Source organism: Pagrus pagrus (assembly GCF_965226575.1).
Source record: "Pagrus pagrus genome assembly, chromosome: 20".
Lineage (NCBI taxonomy): Eukaryota > Metazoa > Chordata > Actinopteri > Spariformes > Sparidae > Pagrus > Pagrus pagrus.
Window position 1 is genome coordinate 17443735 of NC_140207.1, and position 22749 is coordinate 17466483.

Genomic DNA, 22749 nt, shown 5'->3' on the forward strand with positions numbered 1-22749 from the left:
AATATTCACTGTTTGGAATTACAGTCAGCCCCTGTACAGACCAGATGCTGCTCTAAAGTCATCACAGCTTTTTCCTACTGCTGCTAATGACAACTAATGGACAATTTAGATGAGCAAGCGCCATTTTAAGTGTGTTATGTGGTCCACACGACTAGCGGGAGCCTGCAAGCCAGGCAGCTTTGGAGCGAGAGGACGGCTAATGGTTTAAATAACTAAAATACTAAACTAAAAAACAAAAAATCTAAAAAAGAGACTGTTGAAAAATCATTATAGAATTATGCACTGGCCGTCTTATGTCAAACTTTGCATTTCTTTATGATGCAACCTTATGTTTCTTTAGGATCAGTTTTCAATTTTGTGCTGTGACAATGCTGTGCCTATGGTCTGGTTAGGCTTATGCACAAAAACGGCTTGGTTAGAGTGAGAAAAAGATAATGTTTTGGCTTGAAATATCTGGTTTGGTCGCTACAAACATGGTTGGAAATTGTCCCGAGGTCTCTCGTGGTTTTACGCAGTCTTGAACAGTGGTCACTGGTATGGCAGTCTTCCTTAATGTAACTCCAACACGGTCCGAGTCAGGTCAGAAACATCTAATGTGAACGTGATACAACTCATTTTGTAGATGTGTAAATATGGCATGTAGTCTATGGCATGTACAAATGTGAAGGCATCGGTGGTTTGTAGAAATATTTACTGCCATCAGTGTAGCAGCTAAATATTAGCTGTAAGCTAGCTAGCAACAAACAAGAAAGGAACGTTTCTGTGTGTGTTCAGCTCAGCCTCTGACTGATCACAGAACTCACCAGTAACTCCAGTTCTTTCTCTCTTTTCCCCTTCGCCTCCATCCGTTCACGTTTGGCAGATTTATAAAGCCTGGGATAGCCGCACGTATTTTGTTCAAGTTGGAACATAAAGTGCTTTTGCCTCCAACTGCTGCTTGTGCATTTTGAATTTGTTTAAAATGTTTGTTAACGAAAAACAAAACATGGCAATGCATCTAATCCTACATTACCCTGACTTTGTTTACTGTCATGCCACCTCTCAAAATCGGCTCACGTTTTGTCCGACAACACAGAGTCAGACTCGAGTCTCCATAATGTCTTAAAAATACATTAAAGGACGGCAGAAAATGAAGCGTCAAAAAGAGAGAGCATCAATTTTAAGTTCCTTCCATGAAGAGAACATGAGTATTACAGCGTGTATAGTATTGATTAGCAGCAGCAGCATAATTCCAGTGTTTTCTTCCATTAGGTTTAAGGCTAAAGTGAGACATTTAGGGAAATATGCTTTTGCTTTCTTGCATAGAGTAAAAGATCGATACCACTCTCCTGTTTGAACAGACAGCAGCCAGATGGCTTATAAAGGGCATAACAGAATGCCTTGCTCTGTTTAAAGAGAATTAAATCTGCCGTGCACCTTTAAAAGCTCACTAATTAACATCTAATATACGGCTTGTTTAATCTGCACAAAAGCCTAAATGTTAAAATGACAATTTCTGGTGGTGCATGCTTGAACTATTTCTTTGCCGGGAGCACGAGAGTCATTAGAGTCTTCACGTCTACGTCTCAGCGGGAAAGTGAGTAACTGTATTTCTGAAAATGTTGAACTATTAAAAGTTTTCGCTTAACATTCATATTTAAAGTTGCTCATATGAAGTGTAACAAAAGAAAAAAAAAAAATCTGATTCACTCGTTTGCAGAGTCATTAGACCCGGGAGGCAAACAAACAACTGAAAGATAGGAGCAGCCTTTCATACATTATGTGTCTCTTATGGGATGCAGATGTAGAATAGATGCCATTTAAATCTCCACCAGTAATGGGATCCATCTTCTATAAAAGGTATTTAACAGATGTGTCATCTCTGTTATGTTGTCTGGCAGAGCTACAAACCCCAGAACAATTTTATCATTGTGGGCTTCAGTGGAAGCGTCGACATCTCAGGGGTCTGAGTGATGGAAAACATTTCTTCTTGTGGGCATTAAAGTGCTCAAATGAGATACTAAACGCTGGCCCAGAAGATGAGCGTTAGTGCAAATCTATCTGTATACCCAGAACCCTTAATATGTGTGTGTGCAAATATGCTCTTTGTATGTATCATATATGTTCTGTATATGAGTTTTGAATACGGTCTGAATACCTGTAAGCTGCGTTGTGTTACATCTGGAAAATAACTTCAAATCTCTCTTATTCCCTCCAGTCCTGCATGCTACGTTTTGATCGCTTCTGCTCGAAAGCTCTGACACATATATTTTTTATTCCTCCTTCTGTCCTTTCATATTCGTCAGCTCCTTAATATTCTCTCTGCTGCCGTTTTCTCATCTCAGCAGTGGCATACATCGTTTGATCTGTTGGTGTGCGCTGGAAAATCCTGACTCAGCTTACGATTTGTTTGATAGAAAACACCATTAACTCGGAGCCCTAAAAATATGAAGTCAATAGCCTATATTAAGATTGCTTACTCCTGTCCCCTACATCTGAACACATTAATCTAAATAGTGCTAAACTTTCAGTTTCCACATGAATATGAGCTTCCGCTGGTTTTATAATGAACTATTGCCGAGTTCAAATTTGACAGGAAGCTTTTCTCAGCAAAACACTCTATTCTATTCCCAGTACTGTATCTCTATATACAGCAGCCACACTATATATATATATATATATATATCCCCTACAGACAGCATGGTTTATATGAGTTGCAGCACTTTAGCAAGACAATGGCTACAGCTTGACGTCAGAGCCTCACTTAAATGTGCTGTACAGAGGGCGGGTTGAAACAGTCTAATGTTTTAGATTGTCTTTGTTTCTGGTATGTTTCCTGGTATCGGTTGCTGTTTTCTATTCTAAGTCGGAGACTGATTGTCAACACTGATGTTAACATGTTCGTTTGTTATTAGTTATAAAACAAAGCAGCAATAAAGCCTTACCGTCTGATTAGTGGATGTTTTGTAGGTGGTAACTTAATTCATATAAATTTTGGTTGTGTGTGTAAGTATAAAAACTTAAAGGTGCAATACGTAAGAATAGATGCCTTGTATCTAAAGGGCATCTAAGCTAGGCTCGTTAGCTTTTGGAAAGGACTTTTTCAAGTGCAGGAAACAGGCTCAAGAAAGTAGGAAAATTTGCTTTAGCTGTAGTCACTGTTTGGTTGTTCACCTTTGCTCTATACGTCCTTACAATTTAAAATCTTTGTTGTTTTGAAATTACAAATTGAGTTGTATACTTCATATATTATATCTAATATTATATGGTAAAAAATAGGTTAGGTTAAAAATAGTTCCGGCAGATTCTGCTCTAAAATTAATTTTGACCAAATATCTAACACTGTTTTGGCAATAATATTAAAATGCTTTTTACCTGCTGTTCCATTACTGCAGTTTAAATAATCACATATTGTCCAAATGATGTTAACAAGACATTTCCTCATGAGATTTGGAGCCAATGTGAGCGTAAAGTGAGACAATATAACAGTTGCTCATTTCATCGTTCTGCTGGTGAATATCAATGACTCCTGAGTGTCATGGGGAAAAATCTGGACGTGAAGGATTGAGAATTCAGGATGGAGAAAGAGGGATTAGGGCTGGCTGAATGAATTTATCAGAGCAGAGCTCTAAGCCTGGAAAGCTCTGAGAAGGACCTGAACAGTGAATGCCTCTTGAAATAGAGGAAAGTAGTGGGCTGAGGTGGAAAATGAGGTATATCCCCAGTCACAATGATGGATTACTTTCCAAACCTCCAATGCTTTGATTAATACTAGCTTAACCGTAGTGTGGTATTAATGGTTTTGTGCCCTTCAGAGAACCTGGTGTATTAAAAGGTCATTGAGTTTTAATAGATTGAAACTGTCCACCTCCACAGCTACATGCATTTCATACCTTGAACTGTGTCCATTTTTTGATAAGTATGCTAAAAAAAGAAATTCAAGTACAAAGCTGATAAGATCAGAAGTCAGCTAATTTTTGTCTTACCTTTCTGTTCTTCTCTCCTCAGTGAGTACCACCTCTTCACACTCTGCACAGAGGCAAAGTCCCACTCCGTGCACTGCTACTGGCCCAACCCGCTGGTGGAGAGCTACATCATCCGCATACACAAGCACTTTTTCTCCAACTGCACCATTGAGCAGGTGGTATGGGTGGACCCGCCGGACAACACGCTAACCATCCTTATCCTTATCCCTGTTTTCCTCACACTGGCCATGATAGCCCTGGTGGTGTGGTGCAGCAAGAGGAGCGATATCCTGGCTTAGCAGTGGAGGGAGATGGAATAGGATGGAGAAGAGCGGGAGGAGGACTGAGTTTAAGATCCCAAACAATACTGTACAAAAGAGTGCGCAGAGTTTTTGGAGGTTGCTTCAGTTGGTCGAATTACCCCACAAGAGGTGCTGCAAACCACATAAACCTCCAGTGGATGTGTGGAAAGTAGTGCCTGGCTGTACAAAGTTGTAGTTTCTTTAATATTTTAATATATTATTGTCATTTTTCACACATTTGACACTGACCTACTATCATTCAACATTTGCAACTCCTATAATGGCCTCTTTTAGACCAGAATTTGACTGTGTGTTAATGCGTATTTGCTTTCTTGCACAGTAAGTATGTATCTGGAGTCAGATGCTTGTTAGCTTAGCCTAGCATAAAGACTGGAAACGTGGGAAAACAGCTAACCTGGCTCTGTCCAAGTGTTAAAAACAAGTTGTGGACCAGTAATCAGGTGCAGTACTTCCTGGAGACATAAGGAAGTAACTGCACCTGACCCAGAAATACTATAACACCTAACTTCCTGTAAAATCTCAACGTGTTGCTTTGACACTTTAGTTTTTCTATGGACTAAACATACAAGATCAAATTTGTCATTGGTGAGCTATAGTTGCCAGTAGGCAAGTGGACTTTGTGCAGACAATTCCATGCTAGCTGTTTACCCTTGTTTCCCATGTTTAAGCTAAGCTAAGCTTCCCATTTAACTCTTGACAAGAAAGCAAATAAGCACATTTTTTTAACTGTCAAACTATTCCTTCAAGACGCAGAAGACTTTAGTTGTTACTTGACGTCATAACTTATTGGGTAACTTGACCAGCGGGACAATCAACCAAATCTCACTGCATTCTTCAAAGCTCATGGATCCTGAACCGCTGACCTCGGAGTTTCTTGTCGGAGCACTGTATCATTGCTGAAGGCCAAAGCGTCCACCGAGCATTGGAGGCAGTGACTGAAGCTAAACTGGTGGGAATGTGACTCCAAGAGGACACCATGTGTCAGATACTTTAACATGATACTCTATGATGGCATGGATACAAAAAGAAGCCAAATGTGGACCCAATATTAATTCTGTGAGTTTTATTTCACTGTTGAGTCACTCAATGGACTGTCACCACTGGAAAGGATACACTGGTGTGCAACCCAAAGACAAAGCAACACTATGATTCATATATTTCTGGACTTGAATTTCTTGTGTGACTACCTGAGCCTCAACGGACTGTTTTATAACAGTGTGACTTATCAGATACTGTTGGATAAAATATTGTTAATACTCACAAAGAGGGGCTCTCAATGGAATCAAAGAATATGAACTGACATTGAGACCTCAAACTGTACAGTTATGCTCTCTGTCCGTGCTGTCTACTGTATCTGCATCGCCTCTCCAGTATTACCAGACACTGATGCTTTGAAGTGAATTCCTTTGGGGAAAGGCTTGATTTAATGTACGCACTTCATTGGTTCTTTGAACCGCATTCCTCACCAGCCACAAGGCAAACTAAACCAAGCACTGCTTTTTTTATTTTCTTCCAAAGCATAAGGCATCAAAGTCTGTTTGTCAGCTCTCACCTGCACACTTTTGTCATGGAAACTCCTCAGCAAAAGTACATTGATTAAATCTCTCTTAAAATAAATGGTTGCTCTCCTTTTTTTCATGAACAAAGCATGTACACACAAAGTACACACAGACCCTCAGTTCTTCTACCTTAGCTGTTTTGCATTTTCTTTTGTTACCGATGCAATAGAAAGTGTATTTTTTGATTTAATAGAATGACAACGTCGGCAACACATTGCACCGTAACATCAGTGAAAATATATCCGTCAGATTGCTAGAAACCTCAGCCCCTCAAAATCATTATTTCAAATGCTTTCTACGTCATTTCAAAATCACACAGTTTTGAGGGATAAAATCATTACGACATTTACTTTGAAATGCTTCACTACAATGATGTCACATGGCTTTATGGGCACTATTTGACAATATTGTTTCATGACACAACAATTATGTAAAACTGGAGAATGATGATCATCTTCAAGAGAAGAAAGAACTAAATAGATTCTTCTGGAAGAGGAAGTGACATGTCTCTCATCTCAGCTGGAGCTAGATCCAGACTGCTGCCAATGCACAAGGGTTACACAGAAGGCAATGCATGTCAACATTATAGGAGTGATGTACAGACTGCCATGAGTTAATTCTGGTGTCAGCTGTTTCCAGTACAGTACGACACAAGATTTCAAACTAGTAATCATATATTTAAATCAAATATTGCGACTTCCAGCTTCTTTAAAGGGGCAATATTTAAGATATGACTAGAGTTTTAGTTAATTAACAGAGTTTGAAGAAACACAATCAGTATTGAGGTTGTGGTCCTCTATCTAACTTATTGTGTTGCAGAGATGTCTACTGAAGTTAGCATGCTAACCAGCTAGCCCTGGCCAGTCTTGGCCCGGTTGAGCTCAGCCCCACTGCCTGCTCTGTGGCTCACTGATCAAATTAGCTAACGGCAGCTAGTCGCTACAACCAAAGAAAGCTACAGCAAAGAGTATAGTGAGAAACAGATGTCAGTTACATTTCCTTTGAATTGGCCATTTGTGATAAATTACAAGAATCATGACTAAATCTTTCCAATCATTTTCCACTTAGGAGCCCTTTCAGACTCGACTCTGGGGAGTTCTTGGTTGCATTGTTTTTTGTGAAATCTACCATTGAAATCTCCAGAGCTTGAGCCGAGCACCGGGGTCATGAGGTGGAGCAAGAATAATAGAAAACAAACGCTCGCATGCTGAACATTAAAGTGTCATGATTCATCACAAGGTCTAAAGGTGTTTCCTCCATGAAACAAATCTGCCTCTGAAGCTGCTCCACCCACCTGCACAGCCTCTCTCTCTGATTCATGTCATGTGTCATCTGAGGGGTGAGTAACTGTGTGAATGTGTAATACTAAACAGCCATTACCATAACCATTACAGGCGTATATTATCAGGTCCTGAAGGGGCGTGGTCATTTTATCATTTGAAAATCTGCTCTCTGAATTATTAACTTTAGATTCTTTTTAAGGTCACAATAAAACTCAAAGCTAGAACTGTGCTCGCTGTCCCGGTTGACTGTTTCTCAGTGTGGTTGCATTGATTCCTGCAGTGATCGGGAGAAAAGACTATACGACAGAAAACTGGCACAATCCCCAAAGATGCAGACACATCCGGTTTCTGATCTGCCCCGTCTGAATTGTGCCATGGGAGCGTGAAATTGGTCTTTTCTCAACTTTTTTAAGCCATACATATTTACCTCCTCTTTTTTGGCAACATTACCATGAGAAAAGGTGACAGCCTCACATTTGAAGTGAGAAAATGGCTACAATATGATCATTTTGTGTTAAAGTGAGAATATTTTGGTCAGACATTTTTAAAGTTCTAGTAATGACTGCAGTTATTTTGATCAGAATTATGTGAGGTCATCAAACTAAATGAACCAATAAAAAACATCACTGGTTTTTATTATCATTTCATGCTGTTTGCTTATAAACCCAGCTGAGATTATATCATCTATTAGCTCTGTTGCAGCTATTTGAATGCACTTTTTTTTTACTTTTACTCTCTTATGTACTTTTCTTTTCAACTCCCCACCTGGGTATAACTGCTCCAAAAAAGTTTATATACAGTAATGAGACAGTTGTTCCATATGAACCGTGTGAAGTTACTGTCCCTTAGCAACTGAGCTAACAAGTTTGCTAACTAATAATTAACAAAATGCAAGTTTGGAGTAAACCGTGAAGTACAGAGAAAATAGCAAGAAGCTTTGAAAACTAGCGCTAGCATGTTTCCAGCTACCTAGCATGTTTCCAGCTACCTAGCATGCTAGCTGTTGGCTTGTCGAAATAATTCACTCCTGTGAGCATTCATCGACTCACTGAATTTTGGGGGAAATGATCAATCGTGAGACGTGCAACTTTACAGAACACTTATTTAAAATAAAAAACTGGGCTCACTGGTGCATTGAAATCAATTTGACTTGTGAGAAAGGTCAAGCTTCACCACCAAGGAACTTCCAATGAGCGTTTAGAAGAGGTAGAGAGAACAACAGCAGTGCTCACACATCACAATCATCATCATCGCACCAAACATGACCCCATTTAATGTAGAGAGTCTGTAAGAGCCACACAAAATGTGTATTTCTGTTGTTCCAAGTGGTTTGTTGAACTCTCACATGATTAAATCTGTAATCATATAAATGTCTTGACACTCAACTTGTAAACATGGTCATGTTTTCCTATTTTTACTGTCCACTCCAGACAGCATAAACAAGATAATGAGGTGTTAATTAGGCAAAGTGCCTTACACACACTTACTCAGTCCTGACCAGATGCCTAATCAGACACATAAAGTGAAAATGCATGTGTAGTTGTACTGCAGGGCCTTCACAGTATTTATAAAGCTACAACAAGGACATATATTGACTCTATCTCTGTTTCTGTCTTTCTAAATGTCTCTTGCTTTTGTCCTGTTCTTAAACGAGGTGGAAAACAGAGAGCGTAACTCACCTTTCACACTGCAGAGAAAACGTGCTTCGAGAAAATGCTTCGACTGAGGCCCTGGGAGAGTTTACTCAGGCAAATTCATGTGTACGTGCAACCAGACTGAGACATCATTCTTTTATGAAGACAACAATATTATCTGGATCTATACAAACAGCCTGACAGCTGAATCCTCAGCAGCTCTGCTATGTGTCAGTGTAAACCTTTGAAACAATGCGCAACAACTCAGCCATGCAGTTTTAAATCTTATCATTGCATCATGTAAATAAACTCAGAGTCAAACAATGCAGTCATCACTGTCAGTGGGTTATTATCAATGATGTTGACATTGCTGTCGACACTCAGTCTAATCTTCCACAGGCTGGACTGTGAGGCACAAAGCTGGAAACGACAAACCCAATGGCCACAAAACAATTACAGTTTCATTACTGGCTCCGCCTAAACAAACAAATGGCAAGATATCAGGCAATATTTATTCCATCTGAAAGTGTCCAGGAAACCACACAAGAGTTTTTTGTTTCTTCTGAGAGGCAAAACAACAGGGTTTAAACAGAGGGGACAATAGTTCACTGAGCAGCGAGGGGACACATCGCAGTGCAGTTGCCCTCAAGGATGGCTTTTCACAACGTTTCCATGGCCCAGCGTCTTGGAGGCAGGAAGGATATTAAAGCTTTTTCCCAGAGTTGACAGAAGAATACAGGGAAGTGGGTTGATCCAGTGGTTTTGACCAAAAGCAGAGCAGGAAGTGTGAGAGTGCCATGCTTCCACACAGAGCTGCACTGTTGTGGCGGCTGATCTGCTGGCAAGGCACAAAGCACTGTGAGTCAGCTGTGGCTTCTCAAGGTTGATGTCAATCTCTGTCATTGTATTACAGTTATTTTTGCGAGCATTGTAATATTGAAAACTATTGAATTCTAGCCCAATGTGCTTTTCTTTCAAAATATCCACACATGCCGTGGAGGGTTTTCATGCTGCTAATCACCTCAGCAGGTGATTTCACTGATGAGTTCCGCTTTTCTACATGAAGGAGCAGCAATCAGTGGAAATCAGCAGGTGGAATGTTAAACTGCACACTTGACCCTCTGTGGCTCATGGCTCCCCATCCTTGTTTTATGAAAAGGGGTTCAAATCTTGCATAAGAATGAGTAAACTGGCTGCAGTCGAGGAGGAGCCTTCATTAAGACAGACATGGTTAATATCAAGACTGCCTTATATACATTTATGTGTATATATGTATATGTGTAGGCAGTCGTGGACTCGTGGATGACTTTTCACTTTAATAGTTTTGCATTCTAAATGCATTTTCATTAATTATTTGTCCATAACAACAGAAAACAATATAATGTTATAAAAAGAACATAATTATCCCATAAATGAAGCAGCTGTTTATTGTGAGGGGATAATAGCCTCATAGTGTCACACTGAACATGCATTCATGTATATGAGGCATTTTGCTAAATTCTGTAACTCCCTCAGCCCAGGAAAATTAACATTTGCTGTCATATATAATCCTAAAACGAACCCCTTTGCTTTTAAATTGCTTAAAAGAAATAAACACATTCAATCCTGGCCTTTGTTTCCACTGTAACTGTGCAGCGTTGACCCCCCATGAACAATATAGAGGATCTGCAGACAAAGGTTAACCTCTTTAGACTGACATAAATATAATTTATCATACCTTTTTTCATCGAAGACACAGGAGGTAAAGCACATTTGTAAATAATGAAATTAATGATGGCTGAATTCCATTTAGCTGCGTCTGTTTCAGGGTGCATTCTGGTTTATTAGCTACATGGAGCCTAATATTCTGATTATAAACGGTTTTAAAGCTCAAACTGAATAAAAATTCTGGAGCGGATGAACAGGCATCACATGAAGGAAATGTCAAACGGCTGCAGAGGGGAAGTTCAAACCTTTTCATAAACCGATCAAAATAAAAAGTCTCCCATGTCAACAATAGTATCTGACTGCATTCCTTCGAAGCGTCTCCACCATCTTAATGTGAATGCGTAGTGATGTACGATGGCGGCTCCTCAAGTGAACTGGTCGACTGCTCAGAGTTTGTTGTTTGTCTTCAGGACAAGAACTCACGCGCGCCAAAAGAGATAAAATATCTAACGAGGAAGAGGAAAACAAGATGTAACGTCACTTTTGCGCATGTCACACAGCTGTTCTGATTAAATTTGTTGTTGCTCGTAAAAAGACCAGATCTAATAATTCCTTCCCATGGAAATTCCCATTGGCCAAAATCTTCAACTGGAATAAAGAAACTTTGTTCATGTAAACATGCCACTGTCACACTGTCACAGATAACGGCGCAGTCAGGCTGGACTTTGAGGAACAGGCCGAGACACATTCGCCTCAAACTACCAATGGACCAGTTACCAATGGACTGCTGTTGTTAGCCCACTAGCCATGCTAGCTGCTGCAGTTTGTGTTTACAATCTTCCACTGCTATTTCCTGTCATGCTGGCTTTTTGCCACATGGTGCAAATAAATTTCACCTGTGGGGAAACAACTGATTCATCATTTATATAATCAGTAACATCTGTGCTTTTCAACTATGACACGTCAAAATTCCTCTGAAAAAGGCTCATATACACTGTATTACATAAACCATTTGAGAAAACACAAAATGTAATACATGTTAAATGCTAACTGTTGATCATACCTGTGCCCCGTCACTTAACATTTGTCATTAATGTATTCCAGCGAAACGTTAGGCTTCCTGTCCCAGTAAGACACAATTTCTAGAGGAAACACACACACTCATATATGTTTTAATGGCTGCTACTGTTTTCGTAGTTTCCTCCATGAACTCCCCGCTCTGTTCTCTTGTCCTGAACCAGCGTGCACACATGTTTTCAAATGGTTCTATTTTGGATGTAATGTACACAGTGTGAGTGATCACTGCAGGGGTCAAGTGCTATGTTTTGCCTGTATAATTAATGGTGAAATTCTTGCGCATGTGCGTATTTATGTTTAGAGGCCCAGGAGTGGGGAGAAGAGCCCTGACACACATGAACAATACATACACAAGTGGTGGTCTTCTACACATGTAAGGCATTGCATTGACTTACTTATTCATTTGATGGGGGCTTAAACACTGCATCGCCAACAATTGACTAAAAACCACCGATGACGATCAGATATGTATGTCCTTACAAGACCAGCGGGCACATAAAAGTCAGTTCTCAGAAGTAGCGAGACCACACACACACACACATGCACAGTTTCCCACAGAAAAAAGCTCTGGAGCACATGACCCAAACAGGACATCCTCACCCTCTTAAGTTCCCACTCTCCCCCTCCACCCCTATAAACCACTCTTTCCCGGTTTTCTTACTTTTTTTTATCTATGTTAAATGAGCCCACTTGTGCTTTGTTAACATCACCTCAGCAGTAGTTCAGTCATCCTGCGCAGATTAGCAAATACAGAAGTTTCCCCCTGACATCAGTGGCCTGGATGGTAGAAAAAAAGTCAGATTTTGTCAACAGAGGATGAGAAAAAAAACTAAACTTTTTTTTCTTAAAATATCTTGTATTTCCTGTTTGGTAATGACGGAAAAAACAGCTTCTGATAAAACAGTTGAGTCATCTTTGCTGAACAACTCTGTCAACCTTTTATTTACCTCGTAGACTTTCCTACGCAATGGAAAAAACACTTCATGACTATAATGTGACTGTTATTAATATTGTGAAATGGTTGCAGTTTGGTTAGCTTTTGGCACCAAAGCTACTTGGTTAGATTTAGGAAAAGTATACATACTTTTGGTTAAAATAACAATATCCACTCATGTAACATAAGTGGCATAGGTACATTTGGATGTTTGTTGGCTTACTTGACTGTTGAAAAACTTACTGAGTTGGCTGATATTTGTGATGCAAAACCAATCCATCAAAGATTTATCTAGTCTCTGAAGAGAGGCGAAAGATAATGGATCGGAGAGTTAAGTACATGCTTGATAACCACCTCTCTGTACCCCGTTTGCTTGCTGAAGTCTCCAAGGTGTTCAGATTTCCGCAGAGTAAATGTTGTGACACTGTCATGATCCAGTGTCTTCTTATTTTTCCTGTTTTATTTTGATATAAGCCCTCATGTGTTTTTCCCTCCCAGTGTTTTTCTGCTCTTTTCCTCACCTGTTCCTGATCCCCTCATTAGTGTCTGTGTATATCTTTGTTCTCCCTCATGTGTTTGTCAGTTCGTTCCGTGATGTTCCCTGTCACTCCGTCATTCCTCCGTGTTGTTTAATGTTACTCTGTCTTGGTCCGTCTTCCACTGTGTTGCTTCCCAGTGTTTCCTCCAGTGTTTCCTTGTGCCTCCCGTTTGGTTTCTAGTTCCTTGTTTGATTTGAACTTTGCTTTTCTGTTGCACTTTGTTTAAGCTTTTTAGTAGCTACTTTGTTTTTTGGTCCGAGTGACTCATTTTTGGTTTCTCCTGGTTTGTATATAGATTTCTGGTGTTTTGTAATTTCAGCATTTATTTTATTCAAGCTTGCTTTTCGTGCCCCCTGTCCTGCCTCCTGTGTGTTGTCTGCTTTTGGGTTCTCTTCTCCTGTAACAGTCCACGTAACAGACAGAGCCTGATTACTATGATTTGCATCATGTCGAGGACTGTATATATCAAGTAGGTGCAGCAAAGCATGTGAGTAACTTCGATCTAGTAGAGGGGTATTGGCACGTGCCATTAACCCCAAGAGCTCAAGAAATATCTGCTTTCCTAACACCATCTGACGCGTTCTCTTATACAGTCATGGGTTTTGGTCTTTGTAATGCAACAGCTACATTTCACCGACTCATGACTATGGTCATTAATGGACTTGAAGGTTGAGCATTGGACGTTTGACATTATTTAGACTATGTGGGGTCTCCCTTTTTTGTCACATGCGGTACATTGAGCCCTTTACGTACACTAACTTACTTTCATAACATAACTAGAGAACAAATTTCTCCAGACTCTTGGACACAAACCCTGGTCTGCGGCGGAAAAGCCTCGAAAAACAAACACGTCCGCCAACATTTGAGGCTACTGCAGCCTCCTTTCTTGATCCTCCGTCTTTATTTCACCATCCTCAGTGCGTGTTCCTCATCACCCCGTGTTGACATTTTTTCATCACTCTCTCCTGCTTTCACCTTTCTCATATTTTTCTTCTCCTCTTCCTCCCCCCTCCTTGTCTCGCCTCTTCCCCAGTGATCCCTTTGCCCTCGTCTGTCCGACTCCCCCGTTGCTGGCCGGGTCACCACACAGCTGGACTCCGTCACACACACACACACACACACACACACACACACACACTTGGCTGGAACAGACTGCTCAGTGCCATTACTAAATTAATTTGTGCCACATGATAAGCGCTGAAAATTTTGCAATAGTGTGTTTGCGTGTGTCCAAATCCACAGGCTGGGGGCCACTTTAAGGATTTAACTTTTGCAACATCTTGCATCATTTTTCCAATAACAGTGTTATTATGGTCTGGGGATTCATGGCTCGGTTTCAGATTCAGTGTGTTTTTTGAATCCTGTCTTTAACATTTTCCTGTGTCTTCTGTTCCCAGGTTGCTTTTTCATCGTTCTCACTGATAAAACGGCGAGTTGGAAGGATGCTGAATCCGTTTGACACTGTGACCCCGACCGACCCTCTGTGCTCTGCAATAACCCCATAAAAAATGATTTATGCGCGATTAGACAAGAAATCTACATCCGCTTACAACTGGAGGGTAAATCTGCATGCATGTCGATGTAGAAATTCCCAACTCTTAATCTGTAAAAATCCAGAAGATGTAAAATGAGATGAAATTTTAATGATTTCTGTTTCAAAACTGGGTCGTCGCTGCAGTAAGTATTCGATTTAGGACTTTAGGAAAACATCAGAGAGAACATGCTGAAGATAAATACACAGGCTTCTGCTGACTTCCTGCCTCATTGAGAGAAATCTTATTAAGTTCTCCTCTGACAGATTTACAGGTGCCAGATGTTTGCTTGCTTCCACCAGCATGGATAAGTATCATCTCGTTACTTCTTCGCCATTGTGAATGGACACAGTAATAATCAGCTGACGATATATCCTGTTAGCGGGAGCTTTCACAGTTCCTGGTGGGACTCTTTGAAGAGGAAAAATCCCGCGGCTCATGGGAATGAGATGAAACTGGCACAAATAATCATCAGTGGCTCGTCACATGACTCCGTGAATTTGCATAGCAGAGGCAGCACTCAGAGCGAACTGAGACATAAAAGGAGAAGATCAGCATGGCCGGCATGACCCAGCCTGATGTCTGAGGAGATGTTTCAATTCTGTAAGAGTGAATCTAACAGTGGTGTATCAAAGTTACCTACCCCTTGATTGCTTAGGGGCTAGACACACTGCCGGCGTGAGTAGGCAACTAATGTGCGAGTCAAGCGAGGCTGCTGCGACACAGGCGTGGTTCCTGGAAAAATAGACCTGAAAATGACCTGCAGACGGTCACATCGACACCATGCCAGCGTCTCACAACAGTTGTCAATCAGTGTCTATCAGTAGAATATGTCTAGACATGAAGAGAATACACACAAGAGCTGAAGAGCAGATCATTTCCTGTCCGATCTCTTTTCCATTCTCTCTTTTTCAACAAGGGTAAAGGCAGTGTGATCCACCTGTATGACTTGGGGGAAACATTTTCATTTAGTTCCCTGGGTGATCTGAATAAGTGATCAGGTACTGTTAGGGTAATTTTTTTTTTTGCTAGCTCGGAGGTTGCTGTTGTTCCCGTAGCAACAGGGATTTTGAAAACAGTAACACGCAGATTAAGGAAAGGAGTAAAACGAGACCTAAAATAGTCTTATACCCACAGTCTGCATCCGCTGAGTCAGACTGATCCCCGAGGAGCTGTGGGCAGCCACCGTACAGCCCCTGGGGACCGGCTCAAGTGCTACGCCAGTGTCTTGGTCAGGGGCACTGACAGGGAAATCAACCTGATGTACACGTTCTGATGGCGGAGCACGTGGAGAACATGCAGACTCCAGACAGAAAGGCCCTGCCCCAGCCGGGAATCAGATCGAGGACCCTCTTACTGAGGCAACAGTGCTAAACACTGAGCCACCATGCTTTTTTGAGGGGATCATGTTTTTCGCTTTTAACGGAGAATAAGGAGCACGATCTTAAGATATTTACTTGGATGGCAGGCCGACAAAAAACTTTTTGGGAAATGAAATTTGTATTGAGATGATGTGAAAGTGCCCTCAATCTTCTCATCCAACTCTCGCCAGAGAAAACAGATTAGAACTATTCCCTTAAATCTTTGCTTGGCCTGGCAGCTGAGTAAATATCCAAAGATTATGCTCTTCATTCTAAGTCAAAGAAATATGTAAATAAGTTCATGAATGACATAAAATTTGTCAGTAGGAAGTGTTTTATGTTCTTTATGGAGACACACAAGTGCATCTCGGAGGTATTTGTAACCTCAGAAGTCGGTTTCACTTTTCCGGTGACGTGTTTGTGCCTTGTTGTATTCTGGGTGTTGCATCCTGCCGCTGCGAGTACAAAAGTGGATTCAAAAGAGCCCTTTTTCTAAAAGCAGAGCTCCCTCCAGCTTAGTCTTCCTGTTTACACCCATTCTCACACATTCACACACGCACAAACACACACACACACACATATGCTAATAATCAGTTTGAAACTCATTCTTGCTGACGTGTGTTTAAATAATATGCATAGTCCATCCATGCACGCACTCACAGTTGCAGGCTGACACAAACACACACACACCTGAGCAGCAGATTTATTATTCTCTCTCGTGTAAATATTTCATGCTGCATATTATTATTACGCTCTTCCTCATGTTTTCACTTACCGTGTGACCTCCCACAATGCACCAGTAAACCAGCTGAACTGTCTCTAAACAGGATTTCCTGTGACATCATCAGCCCCCGTACAGTATCTCCTGGAGCTTTTTTTAAAATGTACATCCAGGCGAAGAATGAAAACAAACTCACTGTGGTATGCAGGGGTAGTTTGATTTATGAGCATGTCACTAAATGAGTCATTCATTCATATCACAAACTTAACTTCCTGTCGACAAGGAGGCTCACCAACTGGATCAGAAGCAGGAGACAGGAACAGTTACTGGGGGAGGACAGAGATTTGGATGAGTCATGCTGAACCCCAGAAAATAATCCCATCACACCACATGAAGAGGTTGCCTGAAGCTGTAAGGAGTTTTTTTTTTTTTTTTAAGAAATCTGCTTCACTTGTTATGTAACATCACAGTGATGGATGTGGCTGGGCAGGTAAAAATAAGTAGAGACAGGCTGAGAATAAAAACCCAGAATCCCTTCTAACCAGTCTGTCGATGTTCCCCCTTTTCATTACAGCACTGAGGTTTTATTAAAAAAACTTTTGTGAAAGAACTTTGGGAACATTATTTCCAGTGCAGTTCTTACACAAGTGCTTGTACATGTTTTATAACATATATTAAAACATGACTGCATATCAGCTATTTATTGAGAGGTTATTTTGTCATTGTGGATCATTAGTAGGCGTTTTTCCAACCTTTACTTATTCAGGGTTCATATCAGGAACGTACTGATCACATTCAGTTACACGCTACCACCTGGAAGCTACGCAGTACATATACAGTCTGATCTGTTGCCTACTGAGCAGCTCCACAGGGGCACCTAAGTGGTGAGGGTGGAGCAAGGGCTGCCTTCCACTCTCCCCACCCAGATTTATCCTGCCAGTCCGGGGATTTGAACCAGTGACCAGACACAAGCTTGCTTCTCTAACCTTTAGGCCACCACTGTTAGTAACATTTGATAAAAAGGGTCCACAGCTGTCAGCCTGTCTTCATCAGAAAAACGACTATATAGGTTGATTATTAAATTAGTTTGTTAGGACCCATATTTACGTTCCTTGTTAAGCAGCGACCTCTAGCTGCTGTAGTAATTATGACAGCTGCAAAGGAGGATGTCAGGACAAGTAGTATAAAGAGCGAAAAGTCCATATAAGGAGGAGGACAGGGATGGACGGTCACGTTAAACAAGCACAGGACTTTTATTCAGGAGACCTCTGTTTATGTCCAGTGTGAAACCAGAAGTGAACTGATAGTTGTTTTAACTTACAAACATAATTAAGTTGCTTCATGTGTTACAGAAGTAACGTACTTATACCAAGCCAAACCACTATGTTTTACCAAGTGGTTTAAGTTCCCCAACCTAACAAGTACTTGTTTGCCTTAACTTAACAAAGTAGTTTAAGTGCTGGAACCTAACCAAGTAGTTTTATTGCCTAAAACATAACCAAAATGTGACCGTACGATGACAGTTCGTCACGCCTGACGCTGGTACACTGCAACAGTCATGTTGTTTTGGGAACAGTGATATATCTCGTTTTGGAAGCTGCTGCCAATCGACCTTATTCAATTGTTTACATATGAAGATGTGTTAATGAGTCTGTATTTAGGCCCAGCAGTGCTTCGGGCTAAATGCTAATGTCAGCATGCAAACATGCACACGATGATAATGCTAAATCACTGATATTTAGCAGATATCTTTACCATTTTCACTCTATAAAGGCATGAGCAAAAGGGATCAGAATGCCTTTAGTTTTGCAAGGATTTGGTCATAAATGTACATTTAGACTTGATGATGGTGATAGAAGCAACAGGGGAAAGTCAGTAGGCTGATGATGGTAGACATAGACTGACTGACCAACTCAAGGCTTAAAGGCCAAAGAGTTTATTTTTGTGTTTGTCTGTTCAGTAATGGTGACACTGTCCTTGCTCCTGCAATTACCCAAGTCTTTTATTTTTCCAACAAACTGCTTCTGCTGCTAGAGATGTATCTTTTTTATGGTTGAAACCCTCCATGCAATGATTCAGTCCGACCTTGTGCCCTGTAGACCATCAAATCCTAAAGACTTTTTATAAAGTACCTACAAATTGACTCCTTTTGTAAAATCATAGATATACAAAAGTAGTCTTTTATTACTTTACTTAGTGGAAAAAGAATAAATGTTCAGAGTTGCATAAGTGATTTGGACTGCATTTAAAAACTCCATGAAAGCTATTACCCTTGTGATTCACATGAACCATAAAGTGAATCAGTCAACAAATGAAGTCTCCTGGAGAGGTAAACATCGTCATTGTATCTCAGTAGAGTTCAGGTGAGAATTCACAGCAATTACACATCCAACTGTCACTTCAGCTGCTGCCTGTCTTATTACCCTCCAATAAAAGCCTCATTAAACGGCTGTTACCTAGCAACCAGAGCTGTTATGGTGCTAAATGGTCACTATATGATACCACTTAGTGTGTGTGTGAGTGGGCCCTTAAAGTTCTTGAAACAGACCTTATCGCACAGTATACAGGTTTGTTTTGTTTAATAGCCTGCAGCCTGTAAAACTACTGAAGCGTTCATATTTATCATTTAGTTAGAACTCAACATTTTAGATTTATTCAAAACATGAGCAGACAATCCCAAACCCAAGATTGACACAGTTTGAAATAGAAAAAATCTTATGTGGCCCACTCACACTTTTAATCAGAACTCTGACCAACACACGAGACTAAGATGAAGTATTATCTAAGTATTTCCCTAAAAAAAATTAAATAAAATTTATAAACAGAACAATTCTATGTGAATGTGGGCCTGAATGAACATATTATTTCTAACTTAAACGCCCTTCACGTGTTCTTCCTCACTCTCTGACTTATAGTGACAGGTGGCCAAATCAAATGCACCGGTACTTCCACTAAAGTTCTGGATTTTCTGGGTTTGAATATTGTCAGAAACATCTGGGATAATGTAACTACACAATTCAACACATTTTACAACATAGGTTTGGTTGCCATTGTCAGCCAGGAGCGGCTTCAGCACCCATTAACCTCTAAAGGATACACAGTTACGAATAATAGATGGATGGATGGTACTGTACATAGGTCTTATATTGCCTCTGTAACGAAGCGGTGTACACACACCACTTTAAAAGGCTCGATGCAAAGTGTGTGTTTGTGTGTCTGCACACATTAATGCCATCATGAGTCAGAATCAACATGTCAGCAGCTGCCTGTGGGTTTTTCATCTAGTATCCTTTAAAGGCTTTCAGGGCTGCTCTGACAGTCAGTCTGCTATGCACACAATGTGTTACATACACAGAATAGGTTGTGCTGACCTGCTACAGCTCACACTAACACACACACACAAACACAAAAAGTCTACTTGGTGAAAACAACGTGCCGTGAATGCACATGGGAGCAGGTAGGCCGTCGGCTGGAAGTGTGGGCTTGTGTTCATCTGTCCTGCAGACCCCCTCGCCCCCCAGGCAACATGCCCTTATAGCTGTCAAGTCTTTATATTGAACCATCAACACGGAGGAGAGGCGATACAGCCGAGTGTCACAGAAGGTGAAGCAGTGGAAGGTGAATCTGTCCCTCGAGGATATCTCAAAGGCCAGTACGAACTCATTTCACTACATTTCTGCAGTGTCTGTTTCCATGTTGCATGATGTTGTTGTGTTTGCACGGAAAAACACTGAGATGTTGTACATCAGACTACTGCTAATGTGATTTTAATGTGTGTCTTTCTTACAAAAGATAAAGATGGAGCAATTAATATGTCAGTTTTATATTTGAGGGGCGCTTTTATTAGAACATGTCTTCATGCACTGTAGCTTTAGCCCTCCATATCTATAAGTAGTTGCTGAAAAGAATAATCGGATGTTTTATTAAAACAGAACAGAACTTTTAAAACAGAAGTGCTATGAAGGTGGAATTGGGTTCAATTGTGTTCATTATTACTAAATTAAACAAAAAAATAAAATGGAAATATGGTCTAGATATAATAGAGTACCTTAATTCCAGAAAACACATCATAAGCAAGTGAGCAGCTGAAGTCATTCGTGCAAAAAAATAAATAAAAAATCTTTTCAGAAGTTTCTTTTATAGCTGCTGAACAAAAAAATCTAAAATGATTTTTTCTCTCCAAGGACGTGCAACACTTCACAATACTCCTTACGAATATCTTTTTTATTCCATTTAAATAATTGTAACATTTTGAGCACTTGTACCTGAATAGAAATCTTAAATGGTGCATTTTACGTGTTGCAATTGAGTGCTAGGGGTGACACTCGTGGCTGAAACCACTCACCCAGGAAAGAAATGGGTCAGTCAGACTGCAACCACTTTGTGCTTTAAGTTGCCATGGTGACTGCCCATCATCCCAGTGGAGTCAGTGACATGCAGGACACAAGGAGGTGGGCTGTGTGGTTTTGCATAAGATCCAGCAGAGAGAGAGAACATTTTGATGTGATACTGAAAGAATCTGGCATGAGGCTGGGATCATTGTGAACCCACAGGGGAGAAGCTGCCACGGTCAGAGGAAGTCTACGGACAGTTTTGTTCATGTTCATGTGTGTAGAGTTGCAGGTATCAGACATTTCACCACATGCTCATATATCAGCCTGTTCTCCCTCCCAGTGTGCCATATACAGCCTTATCAGTGGCTTATGCTTCTCTGTTGGAAGCTGTAGGGTGGTTGGACGGGTCATACACATGACTTTCCTCCAGGAGACTGAGGTTCATGTCTGAAGTGTGGCCAAATGTCAAGAGTGACTTGTTTTAAAGTAATGTTACATAAGTAACATGCCGAAATGACGTAACATAAGTAACATACATACATACATACATGTATTCATGTCACTTTCGTAACTTCCTTTACCTGTATGTACATTTTGTGACTGAATGTTGTTATTTTAACTGAAAGTACAACATTTTCTAAACCTTAACAAGTAGATTTGTGCTTCAACTAATCAAATCAAATCAATTTATTTATATAGCCCAGCCTCACATTGCCTCAGTGGGCTTTACAATCTGTACAGTGGAAAACATCCTCTGTCCTTAGCCCCTCTTTCTCAACCTAACAAAGTAGTTTTGTGTCTAAACCTAACCAAGTACGTTTTCTGCTAAAACCTATTCAAACCGCAACCATTTCACAACATTAGTAACAGGCCAAAAGTCAAAATACAGTATGTGATAATATGTGACCTGCAACCGGATATTGCACAGTGCATATTATTGCTAATTTGAGCACTGCGCCATTCGTGTGTAAAACTGACGCTAGAGGGGTAGAGTGTTGTCATCTGATGCTTTAGGACACTGACCAAGGTGCTGTATTTGAGAGGTTGCATATGGTGTATATACATGTATGCATGCAGTGCAGTCCATTACATGTCTGAGACTCTTTTCTCTTCTTTCCTTAATTTCCAAGCTTGGGATCAATAAAGTGTATCTATTCTATTCTATTCTATTCTATTCTATTCTATTTCATGTAAAGTAACAAGCGTCACAGGTCACCATTGCTTTAAGCTCAATCATAACCTGCTGCTACCTGACAAAGAAATGCCAAATTCGATCAGTACGCCATGTCCCCATTTTCTCTTTCTTGAAAGCTAAACGGCTTAGAAGTGTTCCTGGCAAGGAAACACTACTATTACGTTTCCCTCTAACAGAGTGTGAAAACAGGCCAGCAGTTTATTATTGACCAAACGCAGTTTGAGGCAGTGCAACAAGACAACAGAAGAGAAAAATAATAGTTTAAAGGATGGACTCTCTAAACGTGATATCTATAACTTCTATAACTACCACCACTGTCTTGGAGTAATTACCACCCACCCATCTGCAGTATTGATTATTCTCATATACAAGTTTGAATCTTCACTGCACAACAACCTTTCTGCCTCCAGATTCCTTCTGTACACTGAGATTCATAAACAATGTTTAAATATTCTGCTATTCTGTCAAATTACAGCATTTTTAGTTGTTCTCCGTTCATATTCAGAGAAACAAGAGAGAAAAATAGCAAATGACATGCATGGTCTTGTTCTGTCCGAAGGCTTCTGTGAATGTCTGCTGCCGCAACAGCTGGTGCTGTATTTACTCAGTCTTGTGGTTTTTGTTACTGTGATAGTGTAATTTACTTCCAGAATATGAATACATCAG

At 40.5% G+C, this 22749-nt stretch overlaps 1 protein-coding gene across 1 annotated transcript in view; it reads left to right on the forward strand.

The window, feature by feature from the left end:
• The window catches only part of LOC311249618 (receptor activity-modifying protein 3), a 30793-nt gene extending 25911 nt beyond the window's left edge, over positions 1–4882 (forward strand). The window contains exon 4 of the mRNA XM_084340807.1: positions 3988–4882. Within this exon, the coding sequence (XP_084196933.1) occupies positions 3988–4243 (256 nt within the window). The 3' untranslated portion in view covers positions 4244–4882. The remainder of the gene's footprint in view (positions 1–3987) is intronic.
• Positions 4883–22749: the final 17867 nt, after the last annotated feature.